The 26,618-nt window shown below is 39.3% G+C and overlaps 1 protein-coding gene across 2 annotated transcripts in view; it reads left to right on the top strand.

The window, feature by feature from the left end:
* Positions 1-26,618, top strand: part of RNF150 (ring finger protein 150) — a 278,977-nt gene that overhangs the window by 188,248 nt on the left and 64,111 nt on the right. For both annotated transcript variants that reach the window (XM_070386570.1, XM_070386571.1), the window contains exon 4: positions 1,703-1,785. In XM_070386570.1, coding sequence (XP_070242671.1) covers positions 1,703-1,785 — 83 coding nt within the window. The remainder of the gene's footprint in view (positions 1-1,702; positions 1,786-26,618) is intronic.

Here is a 26,618-nt window from a genome sequence, read left to right as displayed (position 1 = left end):
CTTTGTTGGCAAAGTCTTTTCTTTTTGATGAGGAGCTATTTAAAGCTTCTGAGTTTCCTAGCAACCAATGTAGATAAGAAGATGAGGAAGGGAAATACATGCTAATAGTTTTCCTATAAGCATCTGTTATTATGCCCACTGTTATTAAATATAATTTAAGGCAGTTTGTAAAATGCATGCAATGGGACCGTAAAGTCATTGGAGAAAAAATATGAGAAATTAAGTAAATTTAGGAAAAGTAGATAAAACCAGGATGAAATAGTACACAGATTCATTACCTGAAATGAAAAGCAGACATGGGTCCAAAATTTAGGTTGGGGCTTTCTGGCAGCCAGTGCAAAGGAGAAAATATTCAATATTCAAACGAATCTGAGTACCTTATTCCAGTGTCCCACTAGATAAAAATGAAATGCCTGTTCCTGGAATTATGACTTAAGAAAATTTTTCCATGAATCCTTGCACGAAAAGCATTTTTAGGTGCTAAGTGATGTATACCACTTAAGTCTGCAGTTAATGCTGATGGCTCAGTGGTAAAGAATCTAACGCAATGCAGGAGACGTGGGCTCAGTCCCTGGGTCAGGAAGATCCACTGGAGAAGGAAATGGCAACTCACTTCAGTATTCTTGCCTGGAGAATTCCATGAACAGAGGAGCCTGGCAGGCTACAGTTGGGGTCACAAAGAGTCAGACATGATTTAGCAACTGCTGTTGCTGCTACGTCGCTTCAGTCGTGTCCGACTCTAACTAAGCAACGATAAAAAAAGTGCAAGAAGCGTATTTAGTCCCCCTGAAACCGAGTTTCCAGAACCCCAAAGTTATAACAGCAGAACTCATTCCAGGACAGTCATTCTAGAACTCTCTAGCTGTAGGATGATGACATAAAGCCAAAAGCAGAAGCATGTCCTAAGGAAGGACCACGATGCAAGCTGGTCAGGGCCCACAGACCTCTAAAGACCTCTGTTCTCCCCAGGAGAATTTTTTCCCCCAGGAGAAATTTTAGAGCAGTGGATTGCAGTCCATGAATGTGGGGCTCCTTGAGCCACTGTAAGAGATTCACAGCTCTACTTGTATTTGAGGTGTTGTCTCTAGTGTGAATAATTGATTTGTCTCACTAATTAGGTACTACTGGTTTTCAGCTATATAAAAATACCTTTGAGCTTAATAGGATAAAATTCATTTTAAAAGCATCACTAAATTTAAAGCATATTTTTTCAGTACTTGTTTTCTCCTCAAACGGAATAATAAAAGAACAAGGACTGTTACACAAGTAACGTATTACAGGGTGTTGAAAGAGATTTAAGTATTTGAAAAGAAAGCTGGAACCACTATTTTAGAGTTGTATACATTAGATTCCCGAGGAATGATAGATTAAATATCATTTTGATGAGTCCCCATGAATAGCATTTCTCTCATCCTTGAGACTTTGCTATGTCACCTCTGATTATAATAAGTAGCATGATTAGTAACGGTACATTAAAAAACGATTTCCTTGTCAAAGCTCTTGCTGTGGAACCAGGAAACAAAAAATGGAGGTTGGAAGGACTAGAAACTGAACCAGTGCATAATAAATTATGGATTAAGACAGCCAGCTTCGAGAGAGTCAGAAGCCCTGCTCCAGGCAAGCTCTCCTTTGGCTTGTTGCTTGTGTGTTTACAGAAGCTGAAGCTCGCAAAGCAGGCTCATCTGTGCTTTCTGTGTTGCAGGAAATGGAGCCGGATTTTGACAACTGTGCCGTTTGTATTGAGGGGTACAAGCCCAACGATATCGTCCGGATCTTGCCCTGCCGGTGAGTGGCTAGCTGCCTGCTTCTGACGGGGGCCTGTGTGGAGAGTGTCTGCTGGCCTCTCTGGTTCCGACCTGCTTGGCCTAGCCCTGCAAGGTCAGTCTGCCCAAACACTGCTGGGGTTCAGGAAGAAACAACCTTGATTCGTTTCATATAACCTTTCTCCTTGGAAACATTCTGTCTTGTGAAATTAGCACTGTTTTCCCATCCTCTTCATACCAAACTAAGGCTCTGTGACCTAGAACCTCATGATGCACAGTTGGACCATGTAGCTCCAAGTTCAAGTTTTTCTTAACAGCAGACCTGTAATACTCAAAATCATCCCCGCTTTTACAGTGCTATTTCATTAAAATAATAAACTCTTAAAAATGTCTTCTGGGTGATCATGAAGGGATCAGCAACCAGACTATAGTCAGGAGTGGGCAGGAAGCCAAAGGCAGATTTCCTTTTCCTTTATTTTTTGTTGACAAAAAGAGAATGTGACAGTAACCCCCACACTTCTAGGATCTAGGGTAGAATGTCAACAGATGTAGTTGGAAAACTGCCTGGGTGATTCTCATAGAACTCTAGTCCTTCTCTAGATTCTTTTTATACAATTCAAATTAAATAAACTTAAATACTTCGACAAAATATCTTAAAGTTGCTTAAAGCTTCTTTAGTGTTTTTGCATCTATGCAAGTGTCCTAAAAATATAAATTAAATTCTGCCTTAGAGAAATATTCTTCTCTTAGAAATCCTGCCTTTAAAAATTCTCAGAGTATTTAAGCAACTAAAGTAGAAAACAGATACCACCAAGATATAAAACAATTCATTTGGTCATAAAACAATGCAATGCTAAGAACTATTTATTAGAAACACAAAAGAAATCATGCCTTAGAGGAATGAGTTTAATAATCCCCAAATGACAGAGAAGTGACAAAAAGGAACAAGATACTCAAATAGATGCACGCACTCCAAGGGGAGTGAATGGGCTTGAAATGCTCTCACGCAAATTGATCGGTAGGAAAACAGGCCTGTGGAAAGTGCACTCTGGTGGCCCCAGCTGAAGCCTTCAAGCGGGATTCGCTTTCCTTAGAGATGCTTGACCGTCTCTAGAACAAATCATAAACTGGGATACATCAATACTTGGCAACGTCCTTCATAGGAGGGTACTATAGATAAGTTCTCTCCCTAGACATTATACTTGGTATTTGCTTGGTGATTTCTGAAACGCTGGCCAAGAATGGTGATAAGTGAACTGCAGAGAGCCTCTCCAGATAGTATCGTTCCTCTCTGCGGTATTTTATTAGGAGTTTTATAAAGCCTCCTAGCTATAGGCAAGGAAAGTACTTGCTTTTACTTTCCTTTGGAGATGGCTTAGCGCCCTGTGAGGCTCCTACTAATAAAAAATAGCCAAAGCTAAAATTAAAGGTCAGTGTCATCTTTTCCCTGAATATCGAAAGAACTTTACAAATGTAATTAAGAAAATCTGTTTTAAGGACATCTTTAGGCTTACTTTAGCTCCGTCATTCATATTTTATAAAACAGCTTGTTCACTGAGGGCTCTTTCATGAGTATATTTCATGTGACTGCATATAATTGCTAGAGGCTACATAATATCCAGGTCATAAATGTACCACAGTGTAATTTACCATCCTCCTGTTGTGGACCATTTGGCTGATTTCAGTTTTTAATTATGACAAATTACATTGCTTTAGCAGTATTTAGATGGCTGTAGTATATTTTTCCAGATCTCCTTTTATAGGATTTTTGTGGAAATATTAACCAAGACAAAAATAGCACTTTAATATTTGTCACACACACACAAATCTTTAGGAACTTTCATTTTATTTATGCTAGCTCTTGCTCCAGCACATTCATAGTGGCTCACAGGGTAAAGAATCCGCCGGCAATGCAGGAGACCCGGGTTCAATCCCTCAGTCGGGAAGATCCCCTGGAGAAGGAAATGGCAGCCCACTCCAGTACTCTTGCCTAGAAAATTCCATGGATGGAAGAGCTTGGTGGGCTACAGTCCATGGGGTCGCAAAGAGTCAGACAGGACTGAGCGACTTCACTTTCTTTCTTTCACGTTCTTGCCCCAGGTCAGTTCAGTTTGGCCTCAGGCTCCTCTTTATTGAGTCATCATTTGTTTCTCCGCTCATTCCTTGATTCTTTCTGCTTCAAGTTCCTCACTGTCCATCTGTCTTTATTCCTTCCTGTGGGCCCTGCTTTAAATAACAAAAAAAAAAAACCACGCAGGTTATAGTTAGTGTTTGATCTTAGAGGAGCCACCCAGTCCTACTCTTTGAAGCGCTCTTGCAATTTTTCCATGCGGCTTTTAAAATCAAGATATTTTTATGCCTGTTGCTGGTCTCTGCCAGACAGTTTGCACTAATGGATGTTATCAAACAAATGCACTGGCATTTGCTTTTTGCTAGATAATTTCCTCTGGGGCATTATTAAGCCTTTGCTCCTATGAACCTCGTAGACTCTCTTTCCCATTATTTCCAGGCTGACTCATCCACAGAATTCTTTGCATCTCCTTGGAATGAAAACTGTTTTAAAAATGTTCCAGCATATTGTCTCTCTTCTCTCCCCCTCTTTATCGTGGCCTCCTAATTCCTGACATGCTGGGCGCCTCTTCCCTATGGTTACCATGCACGGAGTCTTGCCAAATCACGCATCACTTGCGCCGTGACTTTTGCAAGATCATCCTCTTGACTGTGTCTCTTTTAAAGGCACTTGCACAATTAGGATGAATTAATAAGTGATTCTTCCTCTTTGTAGTCATGGTAATTGTTCAAGTTAAATTGTGCACATCTTCATGGACTACTTCTTCCCCTTTGTTCTTTCTAAGTCGGGTCCTTCTCTAGCGCTTGAAGGCAAGCCTATCCGTGGGGTGAGCCTAGACACACACATTTAATGTGAGGGAGGGACCCACAGCCGCACACAGAACACCTCAGGTCTAACTTTTGAGGTTTGGAGTTGATCCTAATATACCACTAAGATATTTTCCAAGGAACTCCAGTTTTGCTGTAGCATACCTATGCCAAAGCATACAATTCACTGTATTTTTAGGCTGGCTTTTGTGACTCAGGTTTGAACTTGCAGTTATGATTTTTAGCCACAAAGGAGATCTTACTGAAGTTCTGTTGCCTTCTCTTGTCCAGAGAATAAGCTGGGCTTTCTGAGTCTTCCGTGGCTTTTATCCTATGGTGTCTGAACTGTCCTTCAATGGTTATTCATCTCAATCTATTTAACTACCCAATTGCAAATGCAGTGTTTCAGAAAGAGCATGATCTCCTTGGGCAGAGCAAAAGTCCCTGTTTGCCAGTTTTTTAAAGAACAAAGCAGAATTTCCCTTGTGGTCCAGTGGCGAAGACTCCACCCTTCCAGTGCAGGGTTAAAGCCCTGGTGAGGGAACTAGGATCCCACACAAGGCAAAAAAAAAAAAAAAAAAGATTAAAAATAAAAAATAAAAACAAAGCAATGTACGCATGCTTTCTCTAAGTTGCCTATACAGTCCTTTCCTATTGCTATTTTACTGCTAAAAGCATTGTCACTAATTTGGGAAGATATTCGTTTCATCTACTGTCTTTCCCTTTGTTTGCAAACTCTGCCCTACAATTCAAGAAAAATTATAAAGCTCCTTGGCAATAAGCAGACCCTTGCCATATTCTTTTTAGTACCTAAATGCTTTATTTGAAACAACAAACATTTCTTTTGTAGCAACTGTTTACCAGGAATAGCGTGAAGTACCAGAAATGAAAAGATGGATGGCATGGTCCCTGCTTGAAAGGGAGTCAGGCTAGTGAGAGAGAGGTGGGGATTTAACTAACTGGTCACAGCACAGAGGATCATATACACAACAATAATAATAAAACAAATTAAAAATCTGGAGGAACTAGTACCAGGCACAGGAAGTTAAGAAAGGCTCTGTAGATTTAAAGGGGCTTCCCTGATGGCTCAGTCAGTAAAGAATCCACCTGCAATGCAGGAGACATGGGTTCAATCCCTGGGTTAGGAAGATCCCCTGGAGGAGGAAACGGCAACCCACTCCAGTATTCTCGCCTGAAGAATCCCATGGACAGAGGAGACTGGTGGGGTCTCCTATATAGTCCATGGGGTCGCACAGAGTCAGACACGACTGAGCACAGCACAGCACAGAAACAAATATGTCTTCATATTTTCTAACCATGATTGTTTTGCCCATTACATCCTCATTTTAGAAAATTTGTCAAAGGATAAATATTTAATCATCTGTGTAACTTCCTCATACAGGGATCCACTGCTGACACTTTTATCATTTCCTTTTATTTCCTATGCCTGTTTTGTGCAAGTTTGACATACTGCTGTCAACAGCAATTAATATCCTGCTCTTTCAGTGCTTCCCTTGTGGCTCAGCTGGTAAAGAATCCACCTGCAATGTGGAAGACCTGGGTTTGATCCCTGGGTTGGGAAGATCCCCTGGAGAAGGGAAAGGCTACCCACTCCAGCATCCTGGCCTGGAGAATTCCATGAGCTGTATAGTCTGTGGGGCTGAAAAAAATCGGACACGACTGAGCGACTTTCACTTTCACTTTCTCTTTTAATATCCTGCTGTTTTCACTTAGCATTGAAAGAATTTGCTAGAAGTAGTACTAAGTTCTCTGTGGCTCATTTTGACCTTCCAACTCCATAGGCAGAAGCTGATCAAAATCTGAGTTGAATAAATCAACCAAACACCCTGAATGTTGGCTCTTACTCCTCAAGAATCAGGGCCACTTTGTGAGCCCATCAGAATTGTCCACTGAGGTAAAACCTGAGTGTGTCCTAACTCCCTTCATCTCATTTCTTAGTAACCCATCGATGAGCTATTCACGTCTCGTCATCCCAGCCCCTGAGAGAGAAAAGCAGTTTAGCCTAGACAGACAATAGAGTTTGTCTGGATAATAATGGCCCATGGAGGCTGTGTGTCTTGCTGGCTTATTATTGTCACAGTTGGATTACAAATAAAATCCTCTAAAACCCAAGTTAATATCTTAGATAGCTGCGCCTCAAGCATTTAACCAGTTCGTACACAAAATGTACTTAACCGATTGCCTTCTGTAGTTACGATTTGTAGATGGTGCTTCCTGGAGGCTTCTGTAGGAGGCGCTGTTGTCAATACTCCCAGCACTTTTTCTAGGGTCTTTGTATTTTGAAGCCAGGGAACGAGGTCGGTGAGCGGCTCTGCAGGTCCATGGCTTGTTGGACTCCTCAGTCTTCACAATAGGATTGTTTTGTCCTGAACAAGCTCACCCGTTAGAGATTTCTGGAAGGGAGTGTGTATGTGTGCATGTGGTAAAATATATGTAGCATACAATTGATCATTTTAGCCATTTTTTAATGAGATTTATTTATTTTTAAATAAATAAAAAGGAGGATAATTGTGGATATAAGTTAAAAGGAGGATATTTGGAGGATAATTGTTTTACAGTGTTATGTTGCTTTCTGCCAAATATCAACATGAATCAGCCATAGGTACACCTATGTCACCTCCCTCTTGAACCTCCCCCACCATTTGAACCATTTTTAAGTTTATATTTCAGTGGATTACAGCACAGCCATCAGCACATTCATCTCCACAAGAACTTCATCTTTCCAAACTGAAAGTCTGTAGCCGTTAAACATTAATAACATTATTAACTCTCCATTCCCCCAGTCTGGAGTTGTGTGTGTGTGTGTGTGTATGTGTGTGTTTTAATTTAGGCTTGATTTTTATTAACAGAAGACAATGTCCATGGACAAATTAGATTTTAACTCAAGAATCTAATTTAAGTTGCTTAGCTAAAAATTGATTTTTATATATTCAATTCAAAAATGGATGGTGAATGATAATTCTGCGTATTTCTGGTACTGTTATTAGTGCTATTTGTTGTGGTTTGGTTGCTCAGTTGTGTCTGACTCTTTGTGACCCCATGGAATGTAGCCCGCCAGGCTCCTTTCTCCATGGGATTCTCCAGGCAAGAATACAGGGGTGGGTTGCTATTTCCTTCTCCAGAGTATCTTCCCAACCCAGGGATTGAATTTGTGTCTCCTGCATTGGCAGGCAAATTCTTTACCACTGAACCACCTGGGAAGCCCCGTTATTACTATTATTACAATACTAATATGATGCTACTCTTATTATTAGAACTGTTACTGTTCCTCTTACTATTACTGACATCGTTACCACCATCCATTCTTCTCTGGCTTTCTGCAATAGCCTTCTCCCTGATCTCCCTACTTCTACTCCTGCCCCTTAATCATTCATTCTGATGTCTGTTTTTTATTATCCAGCTAGATTAACTGGACCTTGGGTACTTTTTTAGTGAGTACAAATTTAAACTCATTAAGTGTATCAGAAGTATGACTTTAAAATTATACTGAAGTATAATTCTGTCTTCTGTTTCTCTCAAAAGGATTTCTGTAACAAAGTAAATTCACAGAAAATTAAGAAGGTACACTATCTCATATTCGCTTTTTACAAGAGAGTGAACTAGTGCAATTGCCACTGATTTTTTCAGGAATTACTGTAAGAAGCAATCTTAGGAATTTTGCCATTGTAGCTGTTGTTAGGATTTTCTACTCTGATTTCATTGTGAGGACTCGCCAGAGCAGTTCACACATATAATACCTACCTTTTTCCTGAATGGGAGAATGTTTTTATGCTGTGGATACAAAATTGTGCTATTTTTCAGATTTTTTTCCCTGTTTCGTTGATAGAAAGCCAACAGCCAAATCTGTAGTCCATCCCATAGCCAAAAGGGATTTTTTAGCTTCATCCCTGAGTCTGTTTTATGTTTCTATTCTTATTTTTCTTTCTTCTGCTTTTTTTTTTTTCGGCATCCCTTTGGATATCTGCATCTCTCCAGTCACCTTAAGTCCTTTCTACAATAAACATTTTCCACGTGTTTAAAACTTTCTCAGTGTCATTTTTAATTGATATATAATATCCCCTGTGCTGTAATTTGACTGTTTTTGGACAGTTATGTCATTTCCTCCTCCATACCCACGTACTTCTTTTGCTGTTACAAATAAGGCTGTGATAAATAGCTATGTGTGTGTGGACCTTAGTTACATTTCAGATCATTTCTTTGTTTCTAAGGTTACAAATTCAAATTGCCTGGTTGCTTTCCAGAAAGTGGTACTGAAGGAATGTTCCAGTCAGTCAAAGATAAGAAGACTACTCCAAGTAATATCCTAGAATTGTCAGAATATAATGCACATGTCAGACTTGCCACGTGGCTCAGTGGTAAAGAACTCGCCAGCCAATGCAGGAGACATGGGTTCAATCCCTGGGTCGGGAATATCCCCTGGAGTAGGAAATGGAACCCACGTCGATATTCTTGCCTCAAAATTCCATGAACAGAGAAGCCTAGTGGGCCACAGTCCTTGGCGTCACAAAGACCTGGACGTGAATGACTGAGCAACTAAACACATACAGACACACACACACACACATACAACACCCATGTCAGGATAATGGTGGAGAGATAGGCCAGTCCAGATCACTTGGGACCTGAATGCTGAGGAGCCAGGGTTAAAGCCGACTTCTGAGGTACCTGCTGAGGAGTCCAATTTGTGTTTCATAAACAGCACACTGGCAGCATGTGGAGTGAGGCTTAAAGGGATCTGACTGGGGTCAGAGGAACCAGTTAGAAGACTATGGCAAAGTCAAAGCAAGAAGTGCTCGAGGCCTCACTGGAGTGTTGGGTTTGGACGTGTAGGGAGAAGGATCTAGTCTAGTCAGAGGAGATTCAGGAGGTAAACGTAGCCTGAGTCAGCCATTTGGAATACTTGAAAATAGCTGCCCCTGTCAGATGGTGACTGATAGATACATCTGTATTTGTTTTCATTTAAAACCTGCTCATATCTTTCCATTTGGATTCTAAACAATAGAAAAAAATCCAACAGCTAGCTCACTACTACTCAAATACTGTAACAGAAGAAACATTTAAGAACCAAAACAGGTTTAAACAGATTTTGTTTCTCACTCAAAAACAAAACAAAAAACACTTGAGGACCAGCATTGGCTTATCTTTTTAAAATTTCCTTTTGAGTTATTCATCCCGCAACAATCCCGTAACTGGGCCATTTAGGCAAAGTTCCATTTTGGATAGACAGTCGTTAGATTCTGTGTGTAAATGCTGCACTACCCTTTCTCTTTCTCATTTCTTTGCTTTAGAAATGAGCCTAATTTTCTATTGTATCTGTGTAAGAGATCTCTTAAGTAATTCAGAACAAAGAATATATCATACCGTTTCCTTTTTTTCTTTTTCTTTGAAACTTAAGTCTACAGTTTTACAAAGATCAGAACATGACTAACAGCATTGGTGTTGAAAGAGATGAAATGGAGATTTAAACACAATAATATACCAGGCTAAAAGGTGCAAATAGAATAAATGGTTATTGTTAAAGTAGAAAACAAATTAATAGAGAAGGAGTGATAAAGCTTACATGCGCAAATCAGGGCAATAGATTCACAATGTGCAAAGGAATTTCTCATGACATTCCAGCTTCTGAGTCAGAGAAATACTGAAAGGGGTAAGCCTGGAGATTTGGAAAAAGAATTTCTGAAGGCTATTGAAAAGTCAAGGCCTAGATTTGGTCTTCTAACGCAGTGAATTCTTGGAAGGTCTGTTACATACCACATGTCTAGAATCGGCAAGAGGCTTATACTTCATTTTTGTCCGTATACCTAAACAACCAACTGCTTTCCTTTCTCAGTTAATGTGACTGACATATGTATATTTTTAACATGGATTTAATCATTGACTCCTCAGATAGTAAATTCATTAACTCTTGTCCCTAAGGACATGTGGTGTTTTCCTTTACAAGAGAAACAGCTCTGGGAAAGATCTAGTAAAAAGGTATATGTCACGGACTCCCCTGGTGGTCCAGTGGCTAAGACTTCAAGCTTTACCACTAAAGGGCCCAGGTTCAGTCCCTGGTAGGGGAACCAGATCCCACATGCCACACAATAAGACCCGGCACAGCCAAGTAAATAAATAAATAAAATTTTTTAAAAAGATGCATGACAAACAGAAGAGGGATCCACTTGTAAAGCTTTCTGAACAAACGTGAATCCTAAGGCTCCCAGAGTGACTTGCCGGCTAAAGGACCACCATCCTTAAGTTCAAATTAGTAAGATTTACAGAGCTAACGTAGGTGCAAGTGCCAGGCCTGCCTGAAGAGTGTGTGACTAACAGTGGCTTGCATCTGCTGGGCCTCTCTCTCTCCTTTTTTACTGTGTCCCAGAGAGTTTCCTTGTTCTTGTTGGATTCTTCCAACCAACACACCTGGACAGCTCATAGCCTCCCCTGCTTCCCCTGAAATTCTCATGTGGGACTCAGATCTTGGGTTCTTTAATGACAACCTAAGGCAACAGAACAGTTGGGACTCTGATATTCATCTCTGAACTTAGGGCTCTCATTCAGTCTCCCTGCCAGACACAACATGGTCATAACACAGAACGTAATATAAAGAAGAATTATAACTTGATGTAGACATGAGTGGAAACCATAATTACAGAAAACTAACCAAACTGATCACTTGGAACACAGCCTTGTTTAACTCAATGGAACTATGAGCCATGCCAGGTAGAACCACCCAAGACAGATGGGTCATGGTGGAGAGTTCTGACAAAACGTGGTCCACTGGAGAAGGGAATGGCAAACCACTTCAGTATTCTTGCCTTGAGAACCCCATGAACAGTATGAAAAGGCAAAAAGATAGGATCCTTAAAGATGAATTCCCCAGATCAGTAGATACCCAATATGCTACTAGAGAAGAGTGGAGAAATAGCTCCAGAAAGAGAAGAAGTGGAGCCAAAGTGAAAACAACACGGAGTTGTGGATGAGACTGGTGATAGAAGTAAAGTCTGATGCCGTAAAGAGTAATATTGCATAGAAACCTGGAATGTTAGGCCCATGAATCAAGGTAAATTGGAAGTGGTCAAACAGGAGATGGCAAGAGTGAACATTGACATTTTAGGAATCAGTGAACTAAAATGGACTGGAATGGGCAAATTTAATTCAGAAGACCATTATATCTACTACTGTGGGCAAGAATCCCTTAGAAGAAATAGAGTGGCCCTTATAGTCAACAAGAGTTTGAAATGCAGTACTTGGGTCCAGTCTCAAAAACAACAGAATGATCTCTGTTTGTGTCCAAGGCAAACCATTCAATATCACAGTAATCCAAGTCTATGCCCCAACCACTAATGGCAAAGAAGCTGAAGTTGAACAGTTCTATGAAGACGTACAAGACCTTCTAGAACTAACCCCCCCCCCCCAAAAAAAGATGTCTTTTTCATCAGAGGGGACTGGAATGCAAAAGTAGGAAGTCAAGAAATACCTGTAGAAATAGGCAAATTTGACTTTGGAGTACAAAATGAAGCAGGGCAAAGGCTAACAGAATTTTGCCAACAGAACACACTGGTCATAGCAAACACCCTCTTCCAACAAAAAACAAGAGAAGACTCTACACATGGACACCACCAGATGGTCAACACCGAAATCAGATTGATTATATTCTTTGCACCCAAAGATGGAGAATTTCTATACAGTCAGCAAAAACGAGACCAGGAGCTGACTGTGGCTCAGATCATGAACTCCTTAACTGAAAACTTCGGACTTAAATCGAAGAGAGTAGGGAAAACCACTAGAACATTCAGGTATGACCTAAATTAAATCCCTTACAATTATACAGTAGAGTAACAAATAGATTCAAGGGATTAGATCTGATAGAGTACCTGAAGAACTATGAATGGAGGTTCATAACATTGTACAGGAAGCAGTGATCAAAGCCATCCCCAAGAAGAAGAAATGCAAAAAAGGGAAAATGGTTGTCAGAGGAGGCCTTGAAAATAGCTGAGAAAAGAAGAGAAGTGAAAGGCAAAGGAGAAAAGGAAAGATATATCTCTCTGAATGCAGAGTACCAAAGAATAGCAAGGAGAGATAAGAAAGCCTTCCTAAGTGACCAACACAAAGAAACAGGGGAAAACAATAGAATGGGAAAGACTAGAGACCTCTTCAAGAAAAGAAGATACCAAGGGAACATTTCATGCAGAAATGGGCATAATAAAAGACAAACAGTATGGAGCTAACAGAAGCAGAAGATATTAAGAAGAGGCGGCAAGAATACACAGAAGAACTATGAAAAAAAGATCTTCACAACCCAGATAACCACCATGGTGTGATCACTCACCTAGAGCCAGACATCCTAGAGTGCAAAGTCAATTGGGCATTAGGAAGCATCACTATGAACAAAGCTAGTGGAGGTGATGGAATTCCAGCTGAACTATTACAAATCCTAAAAGATGATGCTGTGAAAGTGCTGCACTCGATATGCCAGCAAATTTGAAAAATTCACCAGTGGCCACAAGACTGGAAAAGGTCAGTTTTCATTCCAGTCCCAAAGAAAGGCAATGTAAAAGAATGTTCAAACTACTGCACAAAAGTACTCATCTCACATGCTAGCAAAGTAATGTTCAAATTCTCCAAGTGAGGCTTCAACAGTACATGAACGAAGAACTGCCAGATGTTCAAGCTTTGAAAAGGCAGAGGAACCAGAGATCAAATTGCCAACATCTGTTGGATCATAGAAAAATCAAGAGAGTTCCAGAAAAACATCTACTTCTGCTTCATTGACTATGCCAAAGCCTTTGACTGTGTGTCACAACAAACTGTGGGAAATTCTTAAAGAGATGGGAATACCAGACCACCTGACCTGCCTCCTGAGAAATCTGTATTCAGGTCAGGAAGCAACAGTTAGAACTGGACATGGAACAACAGACTGGTTCCAAATAGGAAAAGGAGTACATCAAGGCTGTATATTGACACCCTGCTTATTTAACTTCTGTACAGAGTACATCATGAGAAATGCTGGGCTGAAATAAGCACAAGCTGGAATCAAGATTGCCAGGAGAAATATCAATAACCTCAGACATGCAGATGACACCACCCTTATGGCAGAAAGTGAAGAGGAACTAAAGATCCTCTTGATGAAAGTGATAAAGGAGAGTGAAAAAGTTGGCTTAAAACTCAACATTTAGAAAACGAAGATCATGGCATCTGGTCCCATCACTTCATGGCAAATAGATGGGGAAATAATGGAAACAGTGACAGACTTTATTTTCTTGGGCTCCAGAATCAGTGCAGATGGTCACTGCAGCCATAAAATTAAAAGATGCTTGCTCCTTGGAAGAAAAACTATGACCAACCTAGATAACATATTAAAAAGCAGAGACATTCCTTTACCGACAAAGGTCTGTCTAGTCAAAGCTATGGTTTTCCCAGTAGTCATGTATGGATGTGAGAGTTGAACCATAAAGAAAGCTAAACACTGAAGAATTGATGCTTTTGAAGTCTGATGTTGGATAAAGCTCTTGAGAGTCCCTGGGACAGCAAGGAGATCAAACCAGTCAACTCTAGAGGAAATCAGGGCTGAATATTCATTGGAAGGACTGATGCTGAGGCTGAAGCTACACTACTTTGGCCACCTGATGCAAAGAACTGGCTCATTGGAAAAGACCCTGATGCCAGGCAAGATTGAAGGCAGGAAAAGGCGATGACAGAGAGTGCGATGGTTGGATGGCATCACCAATGCTGGGCAAGATTGAAGGCAGGAGGAGAAGGGGATGATAGAGGATGAGATGGTTGGATGGCATCACCGACTCAATAGACATGAGTTTGAGCAAGCTCCAGGAGTTGGTGATGGACAGGGAAGCCTGGCGTGCTGCAGTCCATGAGGTCACAAAGTGTCAGACATGACTGAGCGACTGAACTGAGACATGAATATCATTTTAATGTTTGAAAACTTCAAAAATCACAAGTTTTTCCAAAGCATTAAAAATAAACACTGGCCCCTTAAGATTTCTAACCCCAGCCACCCATCTAATTTTAAGAATGAGTCAAAGAACTGAATGTCTGTGTGAACAGGAGATTCCAAACTCTTTATGGGTAAAAAACAATTTACAAAACACTGTAATGTGATCAGGATTCCGACTCTGAGCCTTATAACTCGTGAAGTGGAAAACAAAGGGATGATTTCTAGCCAGGCAGAAATGGCCTGTCCTGACTTTACCCTGCCATGCCTGTTCCATATGCTTGACTAGAAACAGATTTTCTTTTTCCACGTTCGTTTTTCTAAAAATGTGATGTATGCTGGCTGATTTTAATAAGATTTCACTTATCCTTTCATGCCCATGTTACAACCTTGAAAGTTTTTTTAAAAGTATGAAACAGCAGAGAAAACATTCATTTCTTTGCTAATTGTAAGAAATTTTGAAAAGGGTGAAAAGTAAAAAGAAGAAAAATAATAATCTCACCGTCCAGAAATAATCATTGTTAATATGACTGTATTTAATTTTTATAATGTATGTGCATATATAAACATCCCACGTATGTTATTAAACATAGAGTCAGGCCATTAATACAGCTTTATTCTACTTTCTCTACTTTTGAGAAAGTGTAAGTAAATAAAGTAAATAAGTAAATAAAGTTATAAAGTAAGCATTTTCCTATAACTTTAGAAATTATCTTAAAATATTTAGTGGTTGCATAATAGTCCATTGTTGGGGTGTATTTAACTGCCCTTCCCACATTGTTCACCATTTAAACTGCCTCCAGTGTTCATCATTGTAAAATCATGACCTTACTTATCTTTTTTTTCTATATTCATCCCTTAGTATATACTCCTAAAAGTTAACTTCCTGGGTCAAAAGTACTTAACAAAGGATCTTGATAAGTTTTGTCTAACTGCTTTCCTGAAAAGTGGTTATGATTTACACCCCACACCAGCAGGATGTGCTTCATTAGTGTTCTTTTGGAATCAAGAAGTGGTACCATTTTTAACCCTCTTTCTCGTCTAATAGCCAGATACACAGTAGCACTTAGCTTTAATTCCTGTGCCTTTGATTTCTCTGAGATATTACCCTTGAGTAAACAGAGCTTTTCATGTATGATATCTATCAACTGAAAGAGTTTTCACAGTGTGAGAGTTGTGAGTTCAGCTTTATTTGGGGCTTAATGAAGACCATAGCCCAGGAGACAGAAGGCTCTAGGGAACTATGCTGAAGAGGTTGGGGAGGGTGTACATGTGATTTTGGTGAAGGGGATACATGCAACAAGCACACCTTCTGGCAGAAGTTTGATGCTAGCCACGAAGAGCAGATGTCTCCATTAATGATTTTAGTGCTTTGCTATATATGAGAAGATGCAAGGAATTGGGCTCATAAAATCTTCTGAAAATATCAGACTATCTGATGACTTGTTTTGCCAGTTTTTCCCAGAACACAGAGTACTTCATTCCTGATCTTTAACCTCGAACTTCTTTTGGGGGAGTGTCGAAGGTTAGCAAGTGGCTACTGACTTCATTCTTGTGCAACCAGATAGCAAGAGACAGTTTTTAGTTGGCATGTCTAATGTAAATATAAATCGTCATTGGTAGTAAGATGTTTCCTAATTTTAGAGATGTTAAAGTGGGAGAGGAAAATGATATGGCATAGAACTGATAAAATGTGATATTAACTATTTTTAATACTTTGTTTTCATATTTTGGAAAATAGTGCTTTTTCTCATTTAAATATTTTTGGTCTTATGCTTTTAGATTAATAGAGAAAAGTTATAAAATTTATGAATTTTATCTCCCCTTCTTTTAGTCTTTCTTTACCAAAACAAAATACAGTAAAACAACTGAGCAGTTAGTACATTTTTCAGATTTCTCTGAAATTTATGTTGATATGGGCATCCCAGTCATACTCATTATTTATGAAAAACATTATTTAAAAAACACTGCTGGATGATACATAGGAAGACTGTTAAGAGAGTAGATTGTAGGAGTTCTCTTCACAAGACAAATTTTTTTCTCTTTTCTTCTTATTGTATCAAAGTGAGATAATGGATGTTAACTAAACTTACTGTTTCACAATATATGTAAGTCAAAAGATCATGCTGTATACCCCAAACTTATACAGTGATGTATGTCAGTTATTTCTCAATAAAACTGGAGAAAAAAAACTAGAAAAAAAAAACTCATTCTTTTAAGAACGTAATTTTACATACTCTGCCAAATTAAAAGTTATATAGAGCAGTGGGAGTTTAAAATGGTCTAAGTGCTTTGGGAATTTGTCACTTTCTACTGAAGTTAACCTATTCTCTATTCTCTAACCTAGCAATTTCACTGGTGGATATAATACCCTAGAGAAATGAATGCATACCGTCACAGAAAGACTTGTACAAGAGTGATCATCATAGCAAATTTCATCATAATAACCAAAAAATAACCCCAAGGTCTAACAACAGAAAAATCTATGGTTCAATCAAGGTACATTCATAAAGTAAAATATTACTTAGCAGTAAAAAGAAACAAACAATTGGATGTACATCAAAACACAGATGAATCTGAAAGCATTATGTTGAACCAAAAAAGCCAAGGAAAAAAAATAGATACTTAAGATAATAATTATTATACTTATGATTCCATTTAAATGAAATTCAATCACAGGCAAAACTAATCTTCAGTAACAAAAATTCTAATGATAGATTCATGGCAGGGAGTGGGTATTGTCTGGTCAGGAGAAGGAGGGGACTCTGAGGTGACAGAAACAGTCTTTATCTTCATCTGGGTAGTGTGTACATAAATGTATACCTACTTAAGAAATCATCCAGCGTACTTAAGATTTACACATTTTGCTGTATATTAAGCCTTCATTTCGGAGAAGGTGATGGCACCCCACTCCAGTACTCTTGCCTTGAAAATCCCATGGGCAGAGGAGCCTGGTGGGCTGCCGTCTATGGGATCGCACAGAGTCGGGCACGACTGAGCGACTTCCCTTTCACTTTTCACTTTCATGCACTGGAGAAGGAAAGGGCAACCCACTCCAGTGTTCTTGCCTGGAGAATCCCAGGGACGGGGGAGCCTGGTGGGCTGCCGTCTGTGGGGTCGCACAGAGTCAGACACGACTGAAGCGACTTAGCAGCAGCAGCAGCAGCAAGCCTTCATTTAAAAGAATGAAAGGGGAATTCCCTGGCTGTCCAGTGGTTAGGACTACACTTCCACTGCAGAGGGCATGGGTTCAGTCCCTGGTCAGGAAAAAAGCCACACAGCGCAGCCAAAATAAGATGAAATAAAATAAATTAATAAAAGAGATTTTACAGTACCAAAAAAACTAGGCTGTGGACTTAAAAAAATTAACTTTGTACATTAGTCAAAATTACATAAAATTTAAATTCAGAGTTTGCTAATGTTGCTTTCTTATCATTTTTCTTTGATTACTTTGGATTTTTGTGTATAAACTGCCAAAAATTAGCCATCACTTCATCTAGGGGATTAAAAGAAGGAAACATGAAAGAGATAGCAACATTGGTAAATGTCTGATGTGTTATTTTTTGTTGTTATTTTCAACAGAGCAAATGCTTCAGAAAGCAGTCTTGAACCATAATAACCTTGTTAAATATGGCATTCTGACTTCAAATGTCCTGGTCCCCAGTTATATTCATCAACTAGACACTCGGGACGAATGCCAACCAGCTCTGCTGCCCCAGCCAAACAATATAATTAGACCAGGGTCAAGTTTTAAGCACAGAGCCTCCCTCTGCCAGAACCCAAAGCAATGAGACACACTGTAAGAGGCCAATCCTGCAATTCCCTCTGAAATTGCATTCCCAAAAGACTGGTTTCTTCAGTAGCAGGAGGATCTGATGTGGCTTCTTGGTTCTTTAAATTTTGTTGGTTTTTCTTTAACGCTGTTTAAACTCCAAACTATGGACAAATGGCTGAAATAAGTGGCCATTTATTATAATATTTTGAAAAACATTCTACTGTTTACAAAGGTCTTTTACATATAATGTCTATTTTACATCTCACAACAGCCTATAATAGAGTTAGGGCAGGGCCTGTTAACACTGCTTTATTTGACTAAAAGAAAATCTTTACTCGTGGGATCATAGGGTCCAGAGTGCAACTAGGCTTCTGACTTCTGGGCCAGTACTCTTTCCAATGTACTGATACCACTGCAGAGCTATTGACAACTTAACCCCTCCTCGCCCCGCCCCCAGGTAACTCTCCCATGCATTCAACTCTCTGGGGCTGTGGTTTTGGCTGAAAGTCTGCCTCAGGAAGCCCCATCTCACTCTGAGTAAGCCAAATGTCTGAGAACCCTAAGGAATCCAGATCAAATCTAGCCCCGCTTTAAGGAATTTGCTTTCTCCACAGTGATTCCAAGCTTGTTATTGTGGGCCTAAAAACAGAGCAGCTCTTTTTCACAGAAGGGCACTGTTTGTGCTAGTGAGGTGAGCCATAATTTACTTTATTGCTTTATTTACTTTGTTGCATAATTTACTTTATTTCTTTTTTTTCCCTCTCCACCAGGTAAAACTGCTAGCATAGCAGATGAGCTTGCCAAAACAAAGCAATTCCGTTTATAACAGCCATAATATGGCTACTACTGGTTCTATGTGACTTTGAAAAGCATGCTACTGGTTACAAAGGTCTTTTGCATATATTATCTACTTTGCATCTTACAACAGCCTATAATAGAGTTAGGGTAGAGACCACTAGAGCTTCCCAAATGGTGTAGTAGTAAAGAATCTGCCTACCAACACAGGAGACCCAAGAGACATGGGTGCAGTTTTGATCCCTGGGTCGGGAAGATCCCCTGGAGGAGGGCGTGGCAACCCACTCCAGTATTCTTGCCTGAAAAAATTCTATGGAAAGAGGATCCTGGTAGGCTACAGTCCGTGGCATCGCAAAGAGTTGTACAACTGAACACACACACACACACACACACACACACAGGGACCATTAAGGCTGTAATTTAAGGAGAACCTTAACTCATAGAGTCAAAGGTCTTAAGTCCTTTCCTTTTTTTCTTTCTGCCCCCACCTTTTTAAAAATGATTTTTATGTAAACTAAATAGGGGGAATCAGGGAAATGAATTTTCTCAAAATTGGTCCAAACATTTCAGACCAAATCTAATAGCAGAATCACCCCCACAGAGAGGCACTGGGCTGGTTGGGTGGAATTAATCATAGGGAGAGGCTGGCATCTACTTACCTGGCCCCGTAATACTGCATGGTCACCACAGCAAGGACTTTCTGTATAGGAGACATAGAAAGATGAGACACCACTGAAGAAAGTCACTTGACAAGAAGTTCACGATCATAAGGAATAAGGGCAAGTCTGGCTCAAGTCCATGATTATTTTCCTCGTAGTTCATGCCTCCTACTCAGCCCATCTAGATGATTTCAGAGCACTGATTTGAACTCAACCTGGTGGCTCAGAGATTAAAGTGTCTGCCTGCAATGTGGGAGACCTGGGTTTGATCCCTGAGTTGGGAAGTTCCCCTGGAGAAGGAAATGGCAACCCACTCCAGTATTCTTGCCTGGAGAATCCCATGGACAGAGGAGCCCAGTGGGCTACAGTCCACGGGGTTGCAAAGAGTCGGGCACGACTGAGTGACCTTACTTACTTTCCAACTTTATTTTCTGTTCCTACTTTTTCTTCTCTTTTTTAATTGGAGTATAATTGTTTTGCAGTGCTGTGTTAGTTCTTGCTTTTCAACAAAGTGAGTCGGCTGTGTGTGTAGCTTTCAATCCTGCTGCGCTTCTCACACGTATCACGAAACCACTGCTGTGCCTTTTCTCACAGAAATTCTTTCTCCTTGGATTTTTTTCCTCCAATCTTCAGAGTTCTTCCCAGAATTCAAGAATTCTCCCTTCCTTGAATTCTGTGGCACTTTGGCTTGTATGTGTTTATGATCTGTCACTTTGCATGTTATACTAACATCATTTAAAATACTGTCACTATTATCCACTGAACACTAAGCGTTTCACAAGCAAGTGTAGAATCCTTAGGACAATCCCGTAAGGTGCTAGTCAGGACAGGCTAGGACCTGCTGCAGTAACAATAACGACAAAACCGCCCAACTCTCAGTGGCTTAATACAATGAAGATATCTTTCTTATGTTTTATGTGTGTCAGAAGGGAGAGTCTGCTGATCTAGGCTAACAAAGCCGTTTCCATCTTGAACAATGTGCATTGACAGCTCAGTAATTAAATGCCATCGCCTGAAGTGAAATCTGCTATTTCTCATCATAATTTATTGACCAGAATTAGTCACATGGCCATAGCCCGTGAGAGCCTGTACTCTTCTTGTGTCCCTAAAGATGGAGAACCAGCAGATGGGATGAACAGTGTTCATGAGTGCCTCAGAGAGGTCCTATTATCACCCTCATTTTGTAAATGAAGAAGCTCAGGCTAGGAAAAGTTAAAGGGTTATTCCAAAATAGTCAACCAAGATTAAAAATGGAATCTGCTTTGTCCCCAGGCCTGAGTTTGTAAGCTCTACACAGTATCAGTTGTACATCTTCCTATCAGCCTGTCAACTCTGTATTTAAAAAACTTCACCAGGGCTTCCCTGGTGGCTCAGCAGTAAAGAATACACCTGCCAATGCAAGAGACGCAGATTTGATCCCTGATCCAGGAAGATCCCACGTGCCGCGGAGCAACTAAGCCCACCCGTGCACCACTGCTATTGAGCCTGTGTTCTAGAGCTCAGGAGCTGCAACTGCTGAACCCACATGCCACAACTGTCGAAGCCCCTGTGGCCTAGAGCCTGTGCTCCTCAACAAGAGAAGCCGCCACAGTGAGAAGCTCACTCACCGCAACTAGAGAGCAGCCCATGCAGCAACAAAGACCCAGCATGCTGCTGCTGCTGCTAAGTCACTTCAGTCGCATCCGACTCCATAGTCATAAATAAATAAATAAATTTTTCAAAAGACTTAAAAAATAATAGCAGGCATGCCTGATTCATCTAGCACCATGTTCTGCAGGAAGTACTACCACATAACTGTTACACATTAATGAATTGTCATTCTGTGTTGATTTTCCTACTTTTTTTTCCAGAACTCAGCATTCCCAGTAGTGAGTTCTAGTATCAGTTTTAGAATCTCTTTAACAATATGCAGAAACTCTCTTTTTCAGACTCTCTCATGTGTAATTAGAAATCCAGATTCCATAGTACACTGTGCTAAAGTGCCACCACGTCAGAAAGGCTCTTTTCTCCGTAACAAGGTTGGAGATTAAACCCACTGCTTTGCATAGTACAGCACAGTAGAAAACACAGAGAAATTTCATGATACACTGAATGCTCGGGTTACTGGTCACTGGAACACAGGCATGGCATTTGGGCCAGACAAAGATAATGCATAGAAGTAGTCAGTGATTTCCCTGTGTTTTTCAAAGCTATGGCAGTCAAGATTCTGCTGAAGTTCTCATTGAATTGACCTGATTTTAAGAGCATGGTTGGAGTGAAATCCTACTTTAGAAAATCAATGAGTATACCTGTGGTGGATTCATTTTGATATTTGGCAAAACTAATACAATTATGTTAAGTTTAAAAATAAAATAAAATTTAAAAAAAGAAAATCAATGAGGGCACTTTAAATTTTCTTCCTCTGGGTAGGAATCAGGGACATTTCTCCTAAGCAATATTCATTACACTGTCTGGGCTCAGTTGACATTCTATAAGTGTCATCACCAGTGCAATTTGGTCTTTCTAACTGAGTGACCTCGATAATGCCTGCGCCGAGATCCATAAATTGATGATCTTAAAATGAGATTTGCATGGGGGGAATGGCCTGGTGTGATGTCGACCAGACAGTCTGAGCAGAATATGGGCTCACCAACCCCATAATGTCCTCATCAGGCCCCCAGAAGAAGGCAGGATTCTTTCATATTTTAAGAGTCCATAAAAATTAAGGAAAGTGCTTTGTAAGCTCTACTATAGATAACTCACTGGCAAGGAATAAGAATTCAATCACTGTTCATTAGATAATGACACTTCAGCTTCTTAATTGCCAGGTAATGTGTTTTTGTCCTCTTTTCTGTTTAACAACTTATATTTATTTTCACTTTGAAGACATAAATCTATAAACTGAAACCTTTTTTTAAACTAGATTAAGAAGGTTATGCATTTCAAAATTGATTTCACTCTGCATATTGCCCTCACAAAAGGTTCGATCAATTTACATTCCCACCGAAGTATGTAAGACTGTGTACACCATTGCCAGTGTGAGCTATTATTGAATTTAAAAGTAAATGCCAGTTATGAATGAATAAGAATGATCTTGCATAATTTTCGTTTTTCTGATTTTAGTTAGGAAGTGTTTTTACAAGTGTTTTAACACATTTATCTGAAGTCTTAAAATGAGTTTGGGCAAAAAAATTAGCAAGAAATATTTCTTACCAACACAATAATTGCTATTAAAAATGTATTAGAACAGGCAAAATAATTTTCAGGTTTTCTGGATATAAGATCAGCATGCAGTCAACGGTTATCAATTCACTGGAATGACATTAGCTAATCAGTAACAAAACTTGTCTCTCTCTTTCCCTTTTAACCCCCTTCGCCCATTTCTCTGACTCCTCATCCCACACCTCTGGCAACCACCAATCTGTTCCCTATATCTATGAGCTTTGTGTTTGTTTGTTTTTAGATTTCACATATGAGAGAGGTCATATGGTATTTGTCTTTCCCTATCTGACTTATCCATTTAACAAAATGACTTCAAGGTTTCTTCACAAATGGCAAGATTTCATCCTTTTTTATGGTCAAATAATATTTCATTGTGTATATATACACCACAATTTCATTATCCATTTATCTATCAATGGTTGTCTCCATGTTTGACTATTGTAAATAATGCTGCAGCGACCATGGGAGTGCATATATCTTTTAGAGTTAGTATCTACATTTTCTTTGGACAAATACATAACAGAATTGCTGCATCTTATGGTAGTTCTATTTTTAATTTTTTGAGGAACCTCCATACTGTTCTCCATAGCAGCTATACTAATTTTCATTCCCACCAGCAGTGCATGAGGGTTCCCTTTCTCTACATCTTCAGTGACAGTTATTATTTGTTGTCTTTTTGATAATAGCCATTCTGATAGGTGTGAGATGATGTCTCATTTTTGTATTGATTTGCACTTTCCTGATGATTAAAAGTGCTGAATATATTTTCATATGCCTGTTGGCAATCTGAATGTCTTCTTTGGAAAAATGTCTATTCAGATCTTCTGTCCATTCTTTAGTTGGACCATTTGGGAGCTTTTTACTATTGAGTTGTATGAGCTCTATATATACTTTGGATATTAGCTCCTTATCGGATACCTGATTTGCAAATATTTTCTCCTATTCAGAAAGTTTTCTTTTTATTTATTTATTTTTTTTGATGGTTTCCTTTGCTACGCAGAAGCGTTTTTATTTGATGTAGTCCCACTTGTCTATTTTGGCTTTTGTTGCTTTTGGCTTTGTTGTCAGATTTTAAAAACTTATCTCTAAGACCTGTTAAGGAGCTTATCACTTACATTTTCTTCTACGAGTTTTAGGGTTTCAGATCTTACATTCAGGTTTAATTCCTTTGAGTTCATTTTTGTATCTGGTATAAGATAGTTGAGTTTCATTCTTTTACATGTGACTGTCCAGTCTTCCCAACAGCATTTATTGAAGAAACTGTCCTTTTTCAACTGTATGTTCCTGACTCCTTTGTCATAAGTTAATTGGCCATATATATGTGGATTTATTTTGAGCTCTCTGTTCTGTTGTATTGACCTATGTGTCTATTTTTATGCCAACACCATACTTTTCTAATTACTGTATCTTTGTAATATAGTTTGAAATCAGGCCATGTTCTCCAGCTTTGTTCTTTCTCAGTGCTTCCTTTGGCTAATTGAGGGGGAGTGGTGACTTCATAAAGATTTTAGGATTGTTTGTTCTATTTCTTTGAAAAATTTCATTGGAATTTTGGTAGAGATTGCACTAAATCTATAACTTGCTCTGGGTTATAGAGAGCAATTTGAACAATACTGACTCTTCCAGTCCAAAGCAAGGAATATCTTTCCGTTTATTTGTGTCTTCTTCAGGGTCTTTCAGTAGTGTCTTATGGTTTTCAATATGCAGTCTTTCATCTCCTTGGTTAAATTTATTCCTAAATATTTTATTCTCTTTGATGCAGTTGTAGATGGTATCATTTTCTTAATTTCTGTATCCAACAGTTTGTTATTCATGTATAGAAATGCAACATATTTTTGAACATTGATTTTGTATCTTGCAACTTCACTGAATTCATGCATTCTAACAGTTTTTGAAGGAGTCTTTAGGGTGCTTTATATATAATATCATGTCATCTGCAAATAGTACATTTCCTCCTTTCCAATTTAGATGTCTTCTTTTTCTTGTCTAAATGCTCTGGTTAATACTTTGAATACTATGTTGAATAAAAGTGGCTAGAGGACATTCTTTCAGCTTTCAGTGTTGCGTATAATGTTAGCTGTGCATTTGTAATGTCTGGCCTTCATTATGTTGAGATACTTTCCCTCCATAACTGCTTTGTTAAGAGTTTTTCTCATACATGTTGTATTTTGTCAGATGCTTTTTCTGCATTTATTGAGACAATTATTTGACTTTTATCCTTCATTCTGTTACTGCATTTCTAGAAATTTATTCATTTCTTCTAGGTTATTCAATTTGTTGGCATATAATGTTTACTATATTTTCTAATAATCACTTGTACTTCTGAGGTTATCAATGGTAACATCACCTCCTACATTTTTTATTTTATTTCTTTGGATTCTCTCTCATTGTTGCTTGGTGAATCTAGCTAAGAGCTTGTGAATTTAGTTTATCTTTTTGAAGAACCAGCTCTTAGTTTCATTGATCTTCTCTGTTGTCTTTTTAACATTTGTTTCTGCTCTAATCTTTATTATTTCTTTCCTTCTACTAACTTTTGAGCTTCATTTGCTGTTTATGATCTTTGTCCTTCTCTCATAGTAAAAACCCTCTGTTGGGTTATAGCGAACTATTATTTCAGAGTGTTGTCAGTTAAAGGACATTGTCATAAAACATAGGAAACTGAATAACAGGCAACTGAAAGAGATCACAAAGCTAAGGAGGGTTCTTCAGTCCCTGAAACTGGAACATATACTCAGCTGCAGCAGCACACGTAAGAAAACGGAGTAGGCAGGAAAAGAAAAGAAGCCAACTCTCCTTGGCAGAGTTTGGAGGAAAAGGGTGGGATGTTCAAGGAAGAGAAGGGACATCTGAGCTGTGACTTGCTTGAATTATGAGCAAGGTTTGCCATACCAGAATAAAAATTTTTAATTGAGAAGGACATTCCGGAGTTACGGTGAAAATGTGGGGGAAACATGGGGGTGGAGCAGAAGATGTGACAAGGACCAGACGGAGTGAGCCTTCTTTCTGTGCTGTGACTTTGTGTTGTAGGCAGTGGAGCAGCTGAAGCATTTCCAGTGTGGGGAGTGATATATTTGTATTTTAGAAACCTCAGGCTGGAAAGAGAAACCAGACCACATTGGGAAGAGCCTCGGGAAAAGTAGATCTTTCTTTCTGTGGAGCTTCATGATAAGAATCTGAAAATTTGGGCAGAGCTGCCAAATAACATTTACCAGATTTATTGGGCAATGGAGAATGAGGGAGAACAGAACATTTCGAGACCAGTTTTACCATCTTCCTAAATAAACTCGAGCAGACTGATAGCTGAGTGCAGATCTGATGAAGCCAATATTTGACAGCATTTCTCTGCTATAGCCAAGTGAATACACGTAAGGCAAATGACTTTTCCACTGGTTTTGCTCAGTCCCTAACAGTCTGTAACTGGGCTACTGCCCTCTTGAAGCTGGAGCACAAAACATACACTGAGAAAGGATAAAACTTTGAATTCCTCCAACTCCCCTGTCTTGCTCACGACAATTCAGTGCCGCGAGGAAGGATAATAGAGTGTAGATTTGGGTCCATATACGAAGAGTAGGACTGGGTTTGAGTCCTGGTGCTAC

The sequence above is a fragment of the Bos mutus genome, chromosome 17, assembly GCF_027580195.1.
Source record: "Bos mutus isolate GX-2022 chromosome 17, NWIPB_WYAK_1.1, whole genome shotgun sequence".
NCBI lineage: Eukaryota > Metazoa > Chordata > Mammalia > Artiodactyla > Bovidae > Bos > Bos mutus.
The sequence above is the reverse complement of the archived record's forward strand: the minus strand, read 5'-3'. Positions and strand labels throughout refer to the sequence as shown.